The sequence below is a fragment of the Amaranthus tricolor genome, chromosome 17 (assembly GCF_026212465.1).
Source record: "Amaranthus tricolor cultivar Red isolate AtriRed21 chromosome 17, ASM2621246v1, whole genome shotgun sequence".
In the NCBI taxonomy this organism is placed as follows: Eukaryota; Viridiplantae; Streptophyta; class Magnoliopsida; order Caryophyllales; family Amaranthaceae; genus Amaranthus; species Amaranthus tricolor.
In genome coordinates this window covers 4,291,449-4,309,508 of record NC_080063.1, presented here as the reverse complement: position 1 = coordinate 4,309,508, position 18,060 = coordinate 4,291,449, and the positions used below count along the sequence as shown (strand labels likewise).

Genomic DNA, 18,060 nt, shown 5'->3' with positions numbered 1-18,060 from the left:
ATTGTAAAAAATTTAAAATTATGTAAAAATTAATGTTAACACTAGACCCGGAATTTGAATCGACTCAAAACACTTAACCTAAAATTGACTAGGAGGGTGTTTGACAAATTAACTTATTGAGCAATTTTAGTTTGTTTTGATATTAATAGAGGATTGAGTGGTCAAACCAGCTAATGCTAATATTTGGTGAACTAGCTGGTTGAAACAACTTATTGATATGAATCTTGAACAAGCTGCACATCTCAAAATCAAAATTGACTCTAACTAGACCTGATTCGAAATTAACATGTATATCAAATCAATTAGATAGTCAAAATACTTGCACATCTCAAAATCAAAATTAACATGAGAGTAAATTGTCAAAATAAATCAACTTTAATCGACTGAAAATAAATTCAAATATTATTTATTTTTAAATAAATCGACCTATTTACCACTCTATAATTGTTAAAAATAAACTCATTACCTTTATTATTTATTACTAATTGTTTGACTTAGTAAGATTTTTTGTTAAACTATGTGAGTTTATTATTAACAAATAACAAATATACTTAATAACTGTATTAATTTAAAAATAAATATTTAATAAATTTAATTTTTTTTTCTATTTTTTTTTATTTATCCCCAAAACTGGTCCGACCTACAAATTTAAAAGAGGACAGAGAAGCGTATCCATTAAATTACAAAAACTACTGCTTGAGTTCTTCCACCATTTATTATTCACTCTTCTTCTCTAACAACTACACATACAAACAAACAAATTATTCTTCCATCTTTTCTTCATCATCTTCATCAATGGCGCCTCCTTCTTTTTCATCTATCAGCCCTTCTCATCCTTCTCGTTCCCACCTCTTCACTCCTGTAATTTTCTTATTTATAATCAACATTTTCTGTAATTTTCATTTAATTTGAAAATTCCAAGTTTTCTGATTTCTGGGTTTTTCTTTTTCTGCAGATTCAGGAAGGGAATGAAAGTGAAGAAACTGATGAACGACACCGTTTCGGATCAGCAACAACACCAAGCACGGTTGCAACTTCATCTACTTGTACTGATACCATAATCCATCACTATCCTACTCCACTTCACGAACCGGGTAAAAAACCGGCTAATAAATCCCGTAAACTGCCACAAAATAACTCCGACCGAACCGTTTCTTGCAACAATTGTCGTCCCACAACTCGTGAAAGAACCTCTGTTATGGTTGTCCCGGTTGATAACCACGTCAGCAAGAATAACCACCATTCTATTTCCTCCACGTCACTCAGCCCTAACGGTATTTTTAAATCTCTCATTGCCGGAATTTCTCGCCGGAGTCCTAAATCTTCTCCTTCTCCGGCGCCGGCATCTTCTTCTGCGAAGGATAGAGAGGAGCACTGTAGGATTGCTGTTGCGGAACTTTCTCATAAACTTGTTCAAGCGACTAGAATAAGAGATGAAGCTATTCTAGAAGCTTCTAAACTTAAATATTCCATGGCTGAACTTGAGAAGAAGCTTAACCGTCTTGAAGTCTATTGTCATAATCTCAAATCTGGGCTAGAAATTTGTAACCAGGCCCAATCTCAAAGCCCAGTTAATACAAAATTCTCTAACCCAGGTTCTTCATGGAGTATCTCAAATCATCATACCCACAACAATCATGACGTGATCATCAAGAATTTTTTGGTTTCCGTGTCTGAAGCTCGATCTTCAATCAGATTCTTGAGTAAATCTCTTGCTTCTCAGTTGAAATTAATGGGTGTAAAAGTATTTGAGAGACTATCAACTGTTTTAAAATCATATGATTTTAAACTTTCATCATCATCTTGTAATAATAATAATCAGTACAAGAGTCTACAAATTTATCTAGAAGCGTTGTTGAGTAGTGCTTTCTACGAAGATTTTGAATGCTCTGGGTTCATGAAGAATTCAATGGATAGGATCCTAAACCCGATTGATAGATGCGAAGCGAATTATTCAGCATACAATGCATTGAAAGATTTGGCATGGGAGGAAGTTTTGAATAAAGGAACGAAGCATTTCAGTGAAGAATTCAGCAGATTTTGCGATAGAAAAATGAGTGAAATTGTAGGAATTTTGGGATGGAACAGAGCATGGCCAGAGCAACTGTTACAAGCGTTTTTTGGGGCTTCAAAGAGTATATGGTTAGTTCATCTTCTGTCGAATTCAGTTCATCCGAAAATGACGATATTCCGGGTCGAAAAGGGGGCTCGATTCGACCCGGTTTACATGGATGATATGGGTGGAGATAAGGCTAAGAAATTGATCCCTACAATGGTGAGGATAATGGTGGCACCAGGGTTCTATGTTAATGATAGTGTCGTCAAGTGCAAGGTGATTAGCAGGTATTTTAATACTAATTACAATGATTTAAGTGTTAATGGTGTGTGATTATTATAAATGTCTTAGAGTGCTAAATAAAACTAATAATATTAATTTAAGCATAATTTGTTGATAACTTTTCAACTTCATATCTTTATATCAACACTATTTGTTTATTATGCTTCTATAGATTTACATTTAACATTAGAAATATTGTATTATTATTTTTAGTTTGTGTTAATTTTTAATCTATAAGTCAAAAAATATAGTAAGTGAAATATTGTTTGATTAGTCTTAATAGAAATATTATAATTTTTTATTATATATCATTAGAAATATCAAAGACTGAATTAGTAGATTAGAATGAGTGAAAAGCAAAAAAACGTAATATTTTAGATATTAATCATTATTATCAAGTTTATGTATGGTTCAAAATTAATATTATATCCTAATTGACCATGAAAGGTAATAAAGTTTGGTTTTGTTGGTATGTTGAAATACATACTACTACAATATTTAATCTTGGGGTAGTTAAGAATGGGGGAGAGTATATTCTAATTGACCATGAAAGGTAAGGAGTCAAATAGGATAGATGAAGAATGTGTTCAATTGTTTGGTGTTTAGTGTTTTGGTGTTTAGTGGGAGTCAAAGTAAGAATTTGGTGTCATTTTGTTGTTTTTGTTTTCTTTACTTGGTGAAGAAGTGGAATTGATGGGTCCTTTTCATCAATTCACCATTTTCTATGGTGAAGATGACTCTTCATTTTTTGAGTTTTGAGTTCTGTTTTTTTTTTTTCCCCATTTTGTTACTCATTGAAGTAGAAAATATAAACTTATGGTCTCACTATACTTTATGGTGTGGAATAATGTGAGTAATAATGATTTAAGTAAAATAGTTCTAGGTAAGGTGATACATTCAAAAGTTTTATCCCCATATATAGAATTTTCTTTTTCTTTTATAGAACAAAATAATGTGAAATTGGCGACGTACTAATGGTGACGGCAACAAGGTCGTCTTTAATGGCGATAAAAAAGCGACGATTTGGTGATAAATAGAAAGGGGTGACGACATAATGTCGGTGTTTTGAGTTTTGACATATGGTAGTCAAATTATTTAATGTTAGTATTATTTGATAAATTAGTTGTCCATCAAGATAATCATTTGTCAAAACTCAAATAATAGAATATATAGAAATAAATACTAATATTAAATAGTTTAACTATTAAAATATCGCTTGAATTAATTAAAGTTATCTAATAAGTTATTTTGTAATCAATTCCTCATCATTAAAATCGTTTGATAATCAAAAGAGAGCTTGTAGATGAGTGGAATTGAATAACGATATATCAAAAACACTATGAAAAAAGAAAAGGCCATTACTTGCAAATGATTAATTGCCATTTCACTTTTAGGGTCTTTTTGTTGGTGAAATTATAAAAGTACAATACATGTATTCCAATATCTTCAATAAAAACTTACTCCTTTGTCTTATCAAAATACGTGTATTTACATTTGGTACTCATAAGAAATTATCTATAATATAGTAGTATATTCAAAAATAAAAAAGCAAATGTAGAGAGTAAAAGTAATCAACTCATATCCAAAAATATGATTGAACAAATTCATAATGAAGTATTAAAAAAAAAGCCTAATTATGTGGGAAAGAGGAGTAATGCACTTAATACTTAATACTTAATAGAAGGAGATATTAGTAACACAAATTTTTATAAGAGACGGTCTCTTTGAGAGATTGTCCTTGATTTGGGGAGTCCTTTACTATTTTTAGTTTGATTAATTTTTAATGGGTTAGGCCAGAGAGACGTCTTTAAAAAAGACGATCTCTTAGGAGACCGACTGAATTGGTAAAACAAGCAAGAAAATGAAGTTTAAAAAGGCTATCCCACATTATTCTACAATGCACTCTTGTAATTGAAATTTATTTCTAATAAGGGCCACTTCTCTACATCTCTATCATAGTATTATTCCTCCCTTCACAAATAACAAGGGAGCTCTATTTAGTGTCTAAAGCTACGTACGTATTCTGACTATTCTTGATGGCTCATGGAGGGTTGATAGTCCCTATCCACATTGTTTAATGGTACCATCTCATTAATGAGAATTTGAAAATATCTATTTATTTATTCATTCTGTTCTGTAGTGATTTTTTTAGGTAGGAAGCTCGTTGTTTCAGTATTTGTTATAAGAATAAGATTTTAGCAAATGAAAAAAAATTATATAAAAAATGGAATTTATGAAGAAGTGGAAGAAATGAAAATATAATTTAAATGTGCAAATGAGATATAAAGAAAGGGTATGGTCGATCATGAAAAAAAATGTAACAAAATTTTAAGGATGAATTAAAAAGAAAATGTAGAAAAACTCATGGGATGGAGAAAGTTGATGAGAATGAATTGATAGAAAGAATTTATTTATATGAATTTTATGAGAATTTATATTTTTTTGGAAATACAATTATCATCTCTATTAATGTATGCATTGGATGTACTCACAAAATTTTCCACATTTTAGTAAGAAAATAAATTTAATCCGTCATGAATGATGTGAATATTATTTATAAAAAAGGCAAAAGAGGATGGAAGTAATAATGTTGAATCTTTAGGGTATGTTTGGATTGGGTGTAAATATTTAATGAGGTGAAAAAAGGTTAAAGTAAGAAAATGAAGTTGATAAATGAGAAATTAGTGAAATTTGATTGTTATAGATGTGAAAAAATGGTTACAAAGTAATAAGAAATGATGGGAGCTTTCAATTTTAAGGGGGTAAATATTTATCCTAGGGGTGGGTGGAAGAATATATTACCTCCATAATAGGGGAAATTATCTTTTTTTTCTTTCATTATTTTTATTTCATGCTTATTTTACCTTCTTTACAATTATCTTAACTATTTCAAATGCATCTTTATTTACTTGTATTTTATTAGTTTGACTTTATTTTCCTCCTTAAATATTTACATCCAATTCAATCCAAACATAGTGCAAGTATTTAGGTATGGAGAGTTAAATTTTACAGATACATAGTGTTAGTATTTAGATATGGAGAGTTAAATTTTACGGATACAAATAAGAGGAATTTATCTATGCATATTATGTGTAAAATAATTAAGGTCAATGAAATTAAAAGTACGACTTATCTACTTCAAAAATCTAGGAAGCACTTGTTCTATAACATTTTCGGTCGTTTTGATTAATGGGAATGGAATGGTTGGAGTTGATGTTCATCCTAATAGCTCGATCAGGGCCGGATTTAGGGGCTCCTACGCTTGCACGTAAAGACACTGAAATTTTTAAATTTAAAAAAAAAATTTATAGGAGTACGTAACAAGGAATGAACACGAGACCCTGCAGATTATGTATATGGCAATTGCCAAGCGACCAACTGAGCTACCTCAATTATTTAGTTTACTGCTGTACGTGCTTATATTAACACCATAAATAAATGCTTGATATATTGAAGATTATAAATAATATTCTTTCTTCAACTTCCTGGAAACCCATGATAAATCACTTTACTAATTTGTTGTTGACAATCTTTTTTTATTTTATTTTTTGAATAGAATTTGTTGTTGGCAATATAGTTTTATTACTACTGTATTTTTTAAATCTCATAATTAAATTCCACATGTATCCTAATTAATTATTATAATTAAATTCATAATTCATTGGTTAAATTACTTCATTTATTATTCTATGAATGAACTTTTCTTATTTTAATAGCCGATGGGACAAATACAAATTAATTAAATAATCCATTTTAAGTTTTGAGTTATTTTGTTTGCCGAGAATTAATTTATTATTATCATCATCATAACCAATATATTTCGTTCGTTAAAATTATGATCAGTATCCTAAAGCCTTATTTAATTGTTTAATTTGTATCTTATTAATTACTATGCAGTTTAAGATATGAAAACTCGTCACTATATATTATAGAATATCATTTTCTAGAATTAATTTATACATCAAAATGAATTTTCTTTTATAGTTTTTATTGGATAATTTGTGTATCAATTGTAACAATATATACTTCTGTGATATCTTTCTCTAATACCCAACTTCTAGACAATTATCAATATTATATACACATGTGTATATTTAGATGTTTGCACGAATTTCAAATACGACATTTTGGATCAGCTTAATTTGAACATCCTTAACTTTATGCCATCTTAACCTAGCGGTTGCCTTTAGAGATGATCATAAATATGGAATTCATTGGATCAATCCTAAATCTAGTCTTAGTTTAAGGGTCAAAGTCTTATTTTTTGTTTGGCATAAATAAGTTGAGTTGGTTTGAATTAAAAAAATAATCTGAGTCTATATGACGCAAATCGATTTAAACCTAACTGAAATAGATCTAAACCCAACTCACGATCATATTTAGATTCATTTTACTCATTTTTTATATCTATTTGGAATTATTTTCAGACATGATCTAACCCATTTTAAACCAAATCAAACCTAAATGTAAAAATATTAGAGAAAAAAAATATCAAGATTCATTCAGAATCAAATTTAAACTCTAGTTTCATTAGATATGACGAATTTAGATATGATTAAAAAAATTCACATTTCTAGTTTAAATCTAATTGAACCCAATCTAAAATAGACAAGTCACGACCATTTTTTAATGGGTTAGACTCAATTTACAGCAAGATAGCTAGCGTTAAAAATTTCAGCCTAGTAATTTTGCATATTTTCATACAATACTGTCTCATTGTAAAACATAAATAAAGTTAAACAGTCTACTTTAGATATTAATATTCATTTTAATTGTTTAAAATAATCACTTTTAAATCAGTCCCACAATGACATGATCTAATACAAGCATCGCTCACCCAATTTTGTCATTAGCAAGAAAACCAAGAAAAGCAATTAAAATTGGTCAAACAGCAGTATGATATTGCATCCCTCAATACAAAAAACATAGTTGGACCATGTGTGTTTATATCCAAGATCTCCTGATGTGAGTTGTGTGCGGCAAAATCATGTCTAATACAGTTTGATGGGGCATCTTCAAAGCAACTTCCTAACTGTATAATCACATTCCACTTTATATTTAAGGCAGTTTTTTTTACATGCCCATGACAATATTCAAATTCGAGTATCTAATCATAGCATATGTGATATGAAGATTGAAGATAAATTATAACATGTGAGAATGTAAAGAATTAGTGCTATGTGCCTAATTTGAGGTTACTATTAATAGTAATACTCTACATAATATATCACTTTTAGTAGTAATTTCTAAAGCAAAGAGACTGATGGAGTACTCTAACTCAGACGTGTAACTTAATGATTAATGATGGGTAAGTACTAAGTATCGTTTAGTTAGTATTATTATCCTTGTTCATTTATTTATGATCATCTTGTGCGTGTACAAATATTTTTGTATTCAGTTTAGAAAATGAATATTTAATCCGATGTTAAAAATCGGATAATTCAGATTGAGTATCCGGTATTAAATCGGATAACGAATCAGAAAATCGGATCAATACTTTAAAAAAATTGAATATTTGTTATCCAACTTTAATTAATTAATTAATTAATTTTTTTTTAAAAAAATTAGAGGATGCTAAAACTCAAAGCCCTAAACTAAATTGAAAACAAATCGTGGGCTATGTCTGCTGCTAAATCTGCTGCTAAATCTACTACTATGAATGTTTTTGAAAGTCTACTGATATGTTTGCTCTCTATCAATTGTTTAGGGTGTTCATAGAAATATGTCGTATCAATTGTTTATGAATGAAAAGTTTGCAATTAACTATATAATTTATCAATGTTTATATATAAATTATTGTAAGAGACGGTTTCTTCGAGAGATGCATTAGATATATGGGCTAAATAGTCCAATTAAAACAAATTAAAGAGAAAATAAGAGTATAGGCTTCTTGTTTTGAGGTCGTCTCTTTGAGAAATGTTCTCTCACAAAAGTAGCTGATGTTTATATAAACTGATATTATTCTTTCACTAGTAACTCAATTATTTAACAGTCCGTCTTATATGAGACCATTTTACCATGAGACGAGACCATACAAGTAAGCCCATTTCTCTAAGTGATTACTTTGAAATTGTAAGTGACCATTTTAAAGTTATAAGTGATAACTTTAAGACTATAAAAAGTCATCACTTTAAAAATAATGTACATTGGGCCAATTTAATTGAAATGGTCTTACTATGAGACCATCACATATGAAAATTTGTGATTATTTAAATATATGTTAGTCGTAAAATGACAATAAGACTGAGTCGTACAATCAGGGGCGGAGCAAAAATTGACAAATTCTATAAAGGCCTTGTGCAATTTTAAAAATTATAATATTTTTCTAACAATTTTGTATCCTTAAACACCTAACATATACTAAGTAATTTAATATTAAGACTTCTAATTTTTAGAAATCCCATACGATCAAACATGTTGAACATGCTTAAAACCTAGTTTGCGTACGATGAATCTAAGTAGTACATATCTGAATTCTAGATAAAACGAATGTATTATGATTGGAATATGATCATATTTTTTACTATTAAAAAAAGCGAATTTCCATTTTGAAACCCTAGTTGTTACGGTAAACAAAGAACTCAAAAATTCCATCAAATTGCAATTATAGCAGTAGAATATAAATGGCTAGGTATTCTACAGGGTACAACACCAGGCCCAATCCCAATGGTAGTCCAACAGGGAAAATTTGAAATAAATAAGATAAATTATCAATAAAATGAATAAAATAAAATATATTTCAACTTATTTTCAAAAGTAAGCATGCACTTTTAAAACCTGTGATTGGAGCTGTTAGCAGTTATTGAAAAAAACCAACTAGCTGTTCCAAGTTACTAACTGCGAACATTTTTGACTTTTTAACAGCTACTTTACTTTTTTTTTGACCTCTGCGAATTTGTGGAGCATGCTGTTCGCAGTTACTGCGAACAGGTCAAAAAAAGTCAAAGCTGTTCCCAATTACTAACTGGGAACAAACTAGTTTGTTTTTTTTTGACCTGTTCGCAACAACCCCAAATCACAAGTTTAGAAATTACACGCTTACTTTTAGAAATAAGTTGAAACTTATCTTATTTCGTTCATTTTGTTATTAATTTGTTTTAATCATTTCAAATTTTCATCCAACAGAAGGGAAGCTAAGGTTAATATATGGCCCAGAAAAAGTTATTCAAAAAGCCCATAATATTGATTGTTTACACAGACCCTAATAAAATAAAATTCACTAATTCTTACTTGAGACGATTTCATAGTGAGATTATTTTTATTGGGCTGATCCAATACCCATTTTTTGTTTTAAGTGATTATTTATAGTTTTAAAGTATTCACCTACAATTTTAAAATAATAATTTTTATACTCTTAAAGGAATTACTTATAACCTTTAAATAATCACTTATGATTCTAAAGTAATCAATTAAAGTAATTGGCTAATTATATAGACCCATCTCATGCTGAGAAGGTATCATACAAGACAAGCTGCATAAAATAACAATACTAAACTTTAGATTACCCACCCATGAAGATAGCAATCAAAAAACCATAAAGATGAGTCAAAATTTGCTTGCTAATAGTCACCAATTATCATCGGACGCAAAGTGAAAATTTTGAGTTACAGGGTTAGATTGTCCATAAATTAGTAGATTATTTATTATCTAAAAAATTTAAAGTTATATAGACTGAGATGAACTTGAATTATAGTAAAAATTATTTTTTTAACAAATAGAGTTGAAGCTTTTCTTTAATTATCCCTTTTGAAAAAAAAAACTAAGTGTTTTTGGCTCCATTTATTTGTATACTAAGTTTCCAAAAAAAACATAATTAAAATTAAGACAACAAAAATATAAAAACTATAAAAAGGATAAAAGTGAACTATAAAAGATAAAAAGTAGTGACATTACAACATAAATTTATTTAATAAATTAAAAAATAATAGTATAAATTAAAATTTGGCCCTTTAACCTTATATTATAAATATATTACCCCAACCATTAAGCTAAAGTAATTTTTATTGTATTTACGGACTCTCAATTATATATTATATTATATTAGTATAAACTCAAGTGTTGCTCCAAAGATAACTTAAGTTCACTTCTATGAGAACTTAAATTCAAAATTGAGCTATAATCGATTATTCGCAATACATTACTAGCAAACTTTACAAACTCATAATGTTTATTTTTAATCTATTGTTGAAACAAGCTCATAATTTAATTTAACATTGACTCTATATGAGTTTAATTATAAAATTAGGAATTCGTACAATGCACAAAGTTGTAATATATATATATATATATATATATATATATATATATATATATATATATATATATATATATATATATATATATATATATATATATATATATATATATATATATATATATATATATATATATATATATATATATATATATATATATATATATATATATATATATATATGTCATGGTATCACTTACCTAATTTACTTATTTATTTAAATTATTAATGTCATATTACCCTAATACCCTTTAACCTTCGACTTTTAGTCAATGGGCTTTTCCTGAATTCTCCAAACTCCTTAGTTGGCCCATGAGCAAGTGATCCTCAAAATACCCTAAACTTCCCCCAGCAACGTAACCTCCCTGATTGACCCAACTTCCCATTCATCCCTCATTGCATGGTTCTCCTTCTTTTGATGTTGGTAACTGCCCACTACCCCCATGATAATCAACCTCTTCTCAGAAATAACTTCCTTCTTCACCACTATAAATAGGGGCTACCATCAGAAAGGAAAGGATTATCTGAGAATAACCCTTTTAATATCCTTACTCATACTCCATTTCATTAGCCTACCAAAACACAAGCAATATCAACCTCGATATCTTAATTCTTGCATTCAGTTTATAATCGTCTATTCAATAATCTCACATCACCGTTCTAACTTGAGCGTCGGAGGGGTTTTCCGGGAGATCACCCCCCGGACAAGGCTAATGCGTTCTGTTGCAGGAATTCAAGTCGCTTCCTTCCACGAATCGCCGCTCCTGATAACGCTTCCACCTACAGTATTTCAAGTGTTTTCCACTTCCTCGTTTCATCATCGAAACAGTTTGGCGCCGCCTGTGGGAAGTTGAATAAAAAGTCATGGCTCCCAAGAGAAATCCAACTCAAACCGCTACCGTGCACAGCACAGATACAGACACTTCCGCAAGTCACGCTAATAATCAAGCCGTGACTCGTCGTGATCTGGACATGCTAGCACGAAACCTCACTTCCGCTTTTTCCGAACAACTCCGCGCTGTCATGAGTAACAATAATTCCCCTCAACAGCAAGTATTGGAAGAGATGGAGGACCAAATAAAAAATCTGCGAGAACGAATCGAACACCACCAGGAGATACCAAAATCCCATGAATCTCAAGATGGGAACTTGAGGATGTCACACTCCAGTAAGCGTAATAAGAAAAGGCGAGAGAGATCGAGGACCCACACAAGTCTCAACAAGACTGACCCGCGAGATGACGAATCTAAAACCGCCTCTCGAGACGCCCGTACCTACCTAGAAAGCAAGAAGCAAAGTGCGTCCGAAAGCGTTCAATCGCTGGTGGATAAGAGGAGGGAAGAAAGAAAGAAGGCACAACTCGCGGGATCTAGCCGTCCCATCAGTCCCGTCACTATGTCGCGGAATGAGGCCGGCAAGAGTAGCCTTCCCGAAGATCTCATACCAATAACCTCCCCGCTGGCTCCGGAGATACTGAACACTCCCAACCCCGGGAAAATAAAGATCCCAAACATGGCGGCCTTCGACGGAACATCCTGCCCGGAGGAACACTTGATGGCCTACAAGAACCTGATGCTGCTGTACACTACTAACCCATCATTGTGGTGCAAATTCTTCCCAACTACTCTTACTAGAGTAGCTTTGACGTGGTACACCTCTCTTCTAGGGGGAAGTATCCACAACTTTGCCCAACTAGAAGGAAAATTCCTGGGTCACTTTGTAGCATCCAGAAGGCAGGAAAAATCAAACTTTCACTTGCTTAGCATAATGCAATTGGAAGGGGAATCCATATCATCATATTTGAAAAAGTTCCACGAGGCGGTATTGGAAGTAACTGATTTAGAAGAGTCAGTCGCATTAAATGCCCTGATCAATGGAATGAAGGCTCAAAGGCTGAAGTTCCAGTTGATCGAGAGTCAAGTGAAGACGTACGCGGAGGCCATGAAGCAATGTCAAAGCTATGTCACGGCCTCTGAGATATGTCAGGCACATGACCCTAAGAAACGAAGGTCAGAAAAGAAGGATTCAATATCCAATCATTCCTCGAGGAACCGAGAGGAACATTCATCAAGGAGGGATGAAAACTACATGCCGCGTCGTCCAGAACCTCCGTCAGATATGGGGCCTCCACGATCCAGACACGTATATGTCGTTGAAGGGGAGTCCAGGACGCGGAATTTACTAGATGGAGGTAACGATTCGCTGTTCAACCGGAACAGGAAGGACATATTCTTCGCCATCCGGGATCAGTTGCCAACTCCACCTCTTACTACCACCCCCTTTGATCGACGCAACTACAATCTGTGGTGTGATTACCACAAAGAACACGACCACACTTTGGCCCAGTGCCGCGAACTCAAACGTAACCTAGATCAACTGGCCGATGAGCTACTGGCCGATGAGGAAAAACTGTCCATGTTTATCAACCGAAAGGACTATGACGCTAGAGGAGAAGCGGAAAGGAGGCCGTGGAATCAAAGACGCAGATCCCCTAAGAGGGATAAGGCCAGGCGTGAAAGTTCCAACACACAAGGAACTATCAATATGATTTTTGGAGGATACACTGAACAGTATCCTACCATCCGCGCCGCAAGAAATAACGTCCACACTCTGCTAAAAGGGCCTCCAAAAGCCTCATCAAGCGGACCGACCATGATGTTCGATGCCACTACCTCCCAAACGCTGCAACAACCACATACTGAACCTCTGGTGGTTACCTTTAAAATTGGGCAAATGAAAGTCAAAAGGGTACTGGTAGATACCGGGAGCACGGCTGATCTTATAACAATGGAATGCCTGAGAAAAATGAAGTTCGAAAGAAAAGCACTTACAAACCCTCGATAAACCCTTGATCGGGTTTGTGGGAAGTCAGGTCATTCCACTAGGAACGATCATTCTCTCCGTGCGGGTAGGGGAAAGAAATGGAAGCAGAACCGTACCTATACGATTCACGGTGGTGGATCTCACATTCCCCTACAACGCCATCATGGGGCTTCCACTCATCAACAAGATCAAAGCCGCAATCTTTCCTAACCAACTCTTGCTACAATTTGAGCGGGATGATGGACAAGTGGGTATCCTCAAAGATAGATCGTTTGGTAGATTCCACAACAGGCCACGCTCTACTGCGTTTAATGGATGCTAACGCTGGCTACCATCAAATTTCCTTGGCCACAGAAGACCAGCCACATAAGACATTCATTACAAATGATGGAGTATACTGCTACAAAGTCATGCCCTTTGGGCTAAAGAATGCTGGAGCAACTTATCAAAGAATAGTCAATAAGGTCTTCCAATCTCAGATAGGCCGAAACTTGGAGGTATACGTGGACGACATGATTACGAAAAGCAAGCAAGCATCCGAACATGCCATGGACCTCCGCGAAACATTCACAACCCTCCGGCGACACCAAATGCGACTTAATCCAGACAAATGTGTGTTTGAGGTCACTGGAGGAAAGTGTCTCGGCTTTCTGGTGGACGAGCGAGGCATTGAAGCAAATCCTGATAAGATTCGGGCCATTCAAGATATGAAGTCCCCCACCTCCGTGAAAGAAGTACAAAAGCTAACAGGATGTGTGGCTGCTTTAGGGAGATTTCTATCCAAGTTCGCGGACAAATGCTCACCCTTCTTCAAAACAATCAGACAAAACAAGTTCGAATGGACAAAAGAAGTTGAGGAATCCTTTCGCCAGTTGAAAGAGCACCTGTCCTCTTTGCCAAAACTAGTTTCACCCATCAACGGGGAAAAGCTAGTTCTATACGTATCTATCTCAGAATACTCGTTGTCGGGAGTACTAGTCGCGAAAGAGAAAAGAAGCAACTCCCAATATACTATGTGAGCCACGCATTCTGAGGCTCAGAGTGAAACTATAGCGAAGTGGAGGAGGTCTTATTTGCAATCGTAATGGTGAGCAGGAAATTGAAACCGTACTTCCAATCCCACCAGATCATTGTCCGGACTAGCCAACCCTTGAATAAGATTCTGGAAGGGAAGAACAAATCAAGCTGCATCACTGATTGGGCTAATCAATTTGCAGATTTCGGCATTGAATATGAGTCGCGAACAACAATCAAAGCCCAAGCTCTGGCTGACTTCATTGCCGAAAGCACTATCCCCCATCATCCTGAACCTAATCAAGAATGGTGGTTGTATGTAGATGGATCCTCAACACAATCAGCAAGCGGAGCTGGGCTTCTGATTGTATCTTCCGCCGGGGTTCGTATGGAAAGAGCGGTCAGATTCGAGTTCACGGCCTCCAACAATGAGGCAGAATACGAAGCATTACTCATGGGGCTCAAAATCTGCTATGAGGCAGGGGCTAAAGTATTATCCACCTTCTCCGACTCCTAACTAATAGTCGAACAAGTGAACGGGGAGTTCGAAGCCAAGGATGATTGTAACACCCCGAGATTTTAATAATGAAATTATTTAATATTTTAACAACTTTTAAAGATTTTACAATTTTATTAAATTATTTCTGAATTAGTTTTAATAAATTTCTTTCATATACGGACTTAAATGTTAACATATATATATATATATTAAAAATATAGTTACGACTTCTCAAATAAAGAGATTCGAATAAAAATGATTATTTTATTAAAATGTGTGAACCCACGAAGGTGAGTCTCTTAGTTGGGTCTCGTAAGATAATGAATCGAGATAAAAATAAATAAAATAAGCCTAATAATAATGATAATAATAATAATAATAATAATAATAATAATAAAGAGAAAAAGGAAAAAGAAGTATAAATACCCATGAAACCCTAAACTCTCACAAGACCAAGCCGCCTTCTCTTCTCCTTCTCTTCTCACTTTTCCATTTTCCCTTCCCTCACTCACTGACAGCCACAGTGAGCCTCCCCACGAGCAGCCGCGCACCTCCCGCCATACCGTTCCCTACGCACAGCAGCCAGCAGCCCCAGCCGCCTTCTTCTTCTCTTCCTCCACCACGCGCACAGCCGCACGTCAGGGACCAAACGCACCACCAGCAACAGCCGAGCTGGGCCCGTTTTCCAGCAGTAACTAGGCTTTGGCGCCACCTCCACGAGGTTCATTCTCCTCTTCCCCAATTGATTAGTTCTTGTTCTAATTAAAATTACCATGTTTATGAGTTTGGGTTGAGTGTTTACTAACTTTTATTGAATCTTGTTATGGGTGAGAATTGGATTGATGATTTTGTATTATTTCATTCTTTTATTATTGAATCTTGCTATGAGTAAGAGTTGGATTTATGAATTGAATATATATTTATGAATTAAGGTTTAAAGTAAGAATGTAGATGAAAGTTGTACTACTTTTGTGTTAAAGGATGTTTTATAACTTTAGTAAGTTGGTATGAGATTTGAATATGTGATTATATTGTGAATGGTGATTGTAGTGACTATGGAAGTGATCTTAGTTGTTAAATTGGGATAAATAGCTGCTAGTTGTTATGGTTTGATTGTTGTGAATTACAAGTATTCTTATTAAGTTGTTATTGAAGTCATAATGCATAGTTTTAGTAAGGCCATGAGAATGATGTCAACTTATTGTAAAAGGTTGTTAAGTTGCTTGTAGTGATGCTCGATTGTAGGCTCTCTAACTTTGGAGGATGTAGCGAAGAATGTTGCGATCTGACCACTTTAAGAATTGTCCTCATGTCATAATAGAGTTATATGTAACCCTGTGAGACTTAAGTGTGAATCGTCATAACTCAAAGTTAGTTGATGTAATGAAGCAGCCGACATAACCCTTTTATTCTTGCCGATGGAAAAACTTGTGTTATTGTTGAATTAACGATTATGCTTGGTGTTGAATGAGATGCGTACGTGCTAAAAGTAATTGAAAACTTGTCGTGAATGGATGATGGTAGTTACTTGGTTTCTAGCTGGTATAACAGAGTAGTTAAGAGAACTTATAAGTTCTATTCCTAACTTGTATAGATTCCCAGTTTATAAGAGGAAAGTAGACCCTTAGTTGGGTGATTTTTGTAACTTGTGGTCGTGCAGTTACGCTTACAGGTACGTACACGCAGTAATTAACCCTTATATGCAGTTTTCTTTAAGACATTATTGTTTATTGTGATAATATACATTGCATTGAAACTATGAGATACTATTGAGTACACTTTACATGAAGAGCTATCGACTATGAAATCCTTGCGCTTAGAATAGTTTAGAGAATGAGAGTTAATAGAGGGCGAGAACTACCCCTTATTTATTTAAGAATTAGATTATGCCTAATTGGAGTTAGAATGACTCCTTTATAGGTGAATTTCATATTCTATTGAGTGGCTCAGTGGGTTTTGGCGCGCTGCTATTCCAGGGCGCTCATTAATAGTTGAGAGTGGAAGTTATTCCCATCTGATAAGGTACTATATTATGATTAGCTGGCGTGACTTAACTGGATTATGTCCAGTTGTTTTATTAGTCCCCTAGGTGAGGTTCGACGGGACCACCGTAAGGGGGGTATGAGCATGCTTGGGTCACTGGGCGCCGGATGGCCGATACCGCCCCTTGACCGAGGTGATACCATGCGGGCCTTGCAAACCCCAATATGGTGGCCTCTTCACTGGTTTAGTACCCCAGTGTGTTAGGTTTTTCCCGAAGGTAGGACCCGAGAGGGTCAGCTGGAGGGGGCATGAGCTCGTACTTTGCCAATGGGCGCCGGATGGCCGATAACGCCCTTGGCCGTGTCACTATGCCAGGAAGTAGAGAAAAGATCCACTGATAGAAAACTATTCAGTGGTAGAAAATTTATTCATTGATCGAAAGTTATTTATTGATAGTAGGTTCATTCTTTGGTAGAAAGCTTACGCGTTGATAGAATGTTTACTCTTTGGTAGAATATTTACTCTTTGATAGAACATCTACTTACTGATAGAATAGTTTATGCTATTGAGAAATGTGCCTAAGTTAAGTTACCTCAAGGGTATTACAGACTATGATCAAACTTACCTTAAGATAGACAAGCTCTATAAGGTCATGCGTTAGGTATTCTGTTAATGCCGTGGTAGAGTTGATACTATACGTGTTTGCAGGAGTTATGTTTAAAAAGAGGAGCGTGAAGACCTGCATTCTACCCAAGAACACATGGTTCGGGTTAGAAAGCACGTAGTGAAATTAAGAAGTATAAGTGGCCGATAAACGGTTACTATATGTGCTGGTGTCTTATGAAATCGTCTTATGTTGTTTTATAATATAATGTTATCTAGTAGTTGGCCTTATTATATTTGATGCTAGTTACTGACGTGTACGTATTTGTGTTTATGTTTGTCTGTTGTTGACTTTCTATGATTGTCCTGCTATGACACATTGGCCTTTGGTCTAATGTCGAGCAGCAGGGGGATCATAGACAGGCGTAGCAGGTACTGGAGCTTCTTTTGCATTGCATTGCATTTGGGGAGAGTGATGAGGGCGGAGCATGACTTGTGTCATTACCCTATCTTTAGATTTTGTATCTCTTGTTATCTTTTGTAAAT

General features: G+C 34.2%; 2 protein-coding genes across 2 annotated transcripts; both read left to right on the top strand.

Moving 5' to 3' along the window:
* The first annotated feature begins 662 nt into the window (after positions 1-662).
* On the top strand, positions 663-2,590 carry LOC130804397 (IRK-interacting protein-like). Its single transcript, XM_057668817.1, has 2 exons — positions 663-861; positions 956-2,590. Exons 1-2 carry the CDS (start codon positions 796-798, stop codon positions 2,387-2,389), a joined length of 1,500 nt encoding a protein of 499 aa, XP_057524800.1. The 5' UTR covers positions 663-795; the 3' UTR covers positions 2,390-2,590.
* An 8,974-nt stretch (positions 2,591-11,564) lies between these two features.
* LOC130804449 (uncharacterized) lies at positions 11,565-13,436 on the top strand. The gene is made up of 2 exons (XM_057668882.1): positions 11,565-12,422; positions 12,579-13,436. The coding sequence occupies exons 1-2, from the start codon at positions 11,565-11,567 to the stop codon at positions 13,434-13,436; spliced, it is 1,716 nt and encodes a 571-aa protein (XP_057524865.1).
* Positions 13,437-18,060: the final 4,624 nt, after the last annotated feature.

Coding starts and splice junctions, on each gene's coding strand:
- LOC130804397 (XM_057668817.1), top strand. CDS start 796: ATGGCGCCTCCTTCTTTTTCATCTATCAGCCCTTCTCATCCTTCTCGT. Junction 862..955: donor GTTCCCACCTCTTCACTCCT/GTAATTTTCTTA, acceptor CTTTTTCTGCAG/ATTCAGGAAGGGAATGAAAG.
- LOC130804449 (XM_057668882.1), top strand. CDS start 11,565: ATGCTAGCACGAAACCTCACTTCCGCTTTTTCCGAACAACTCCGCGCT. Junction 12,423..12,578: donor TCCACGAGGCGGTATTGGAA/GTAACTGATTTA, acceptor GAGATATGTCAG/GCACATGACCCTAAGAAACG.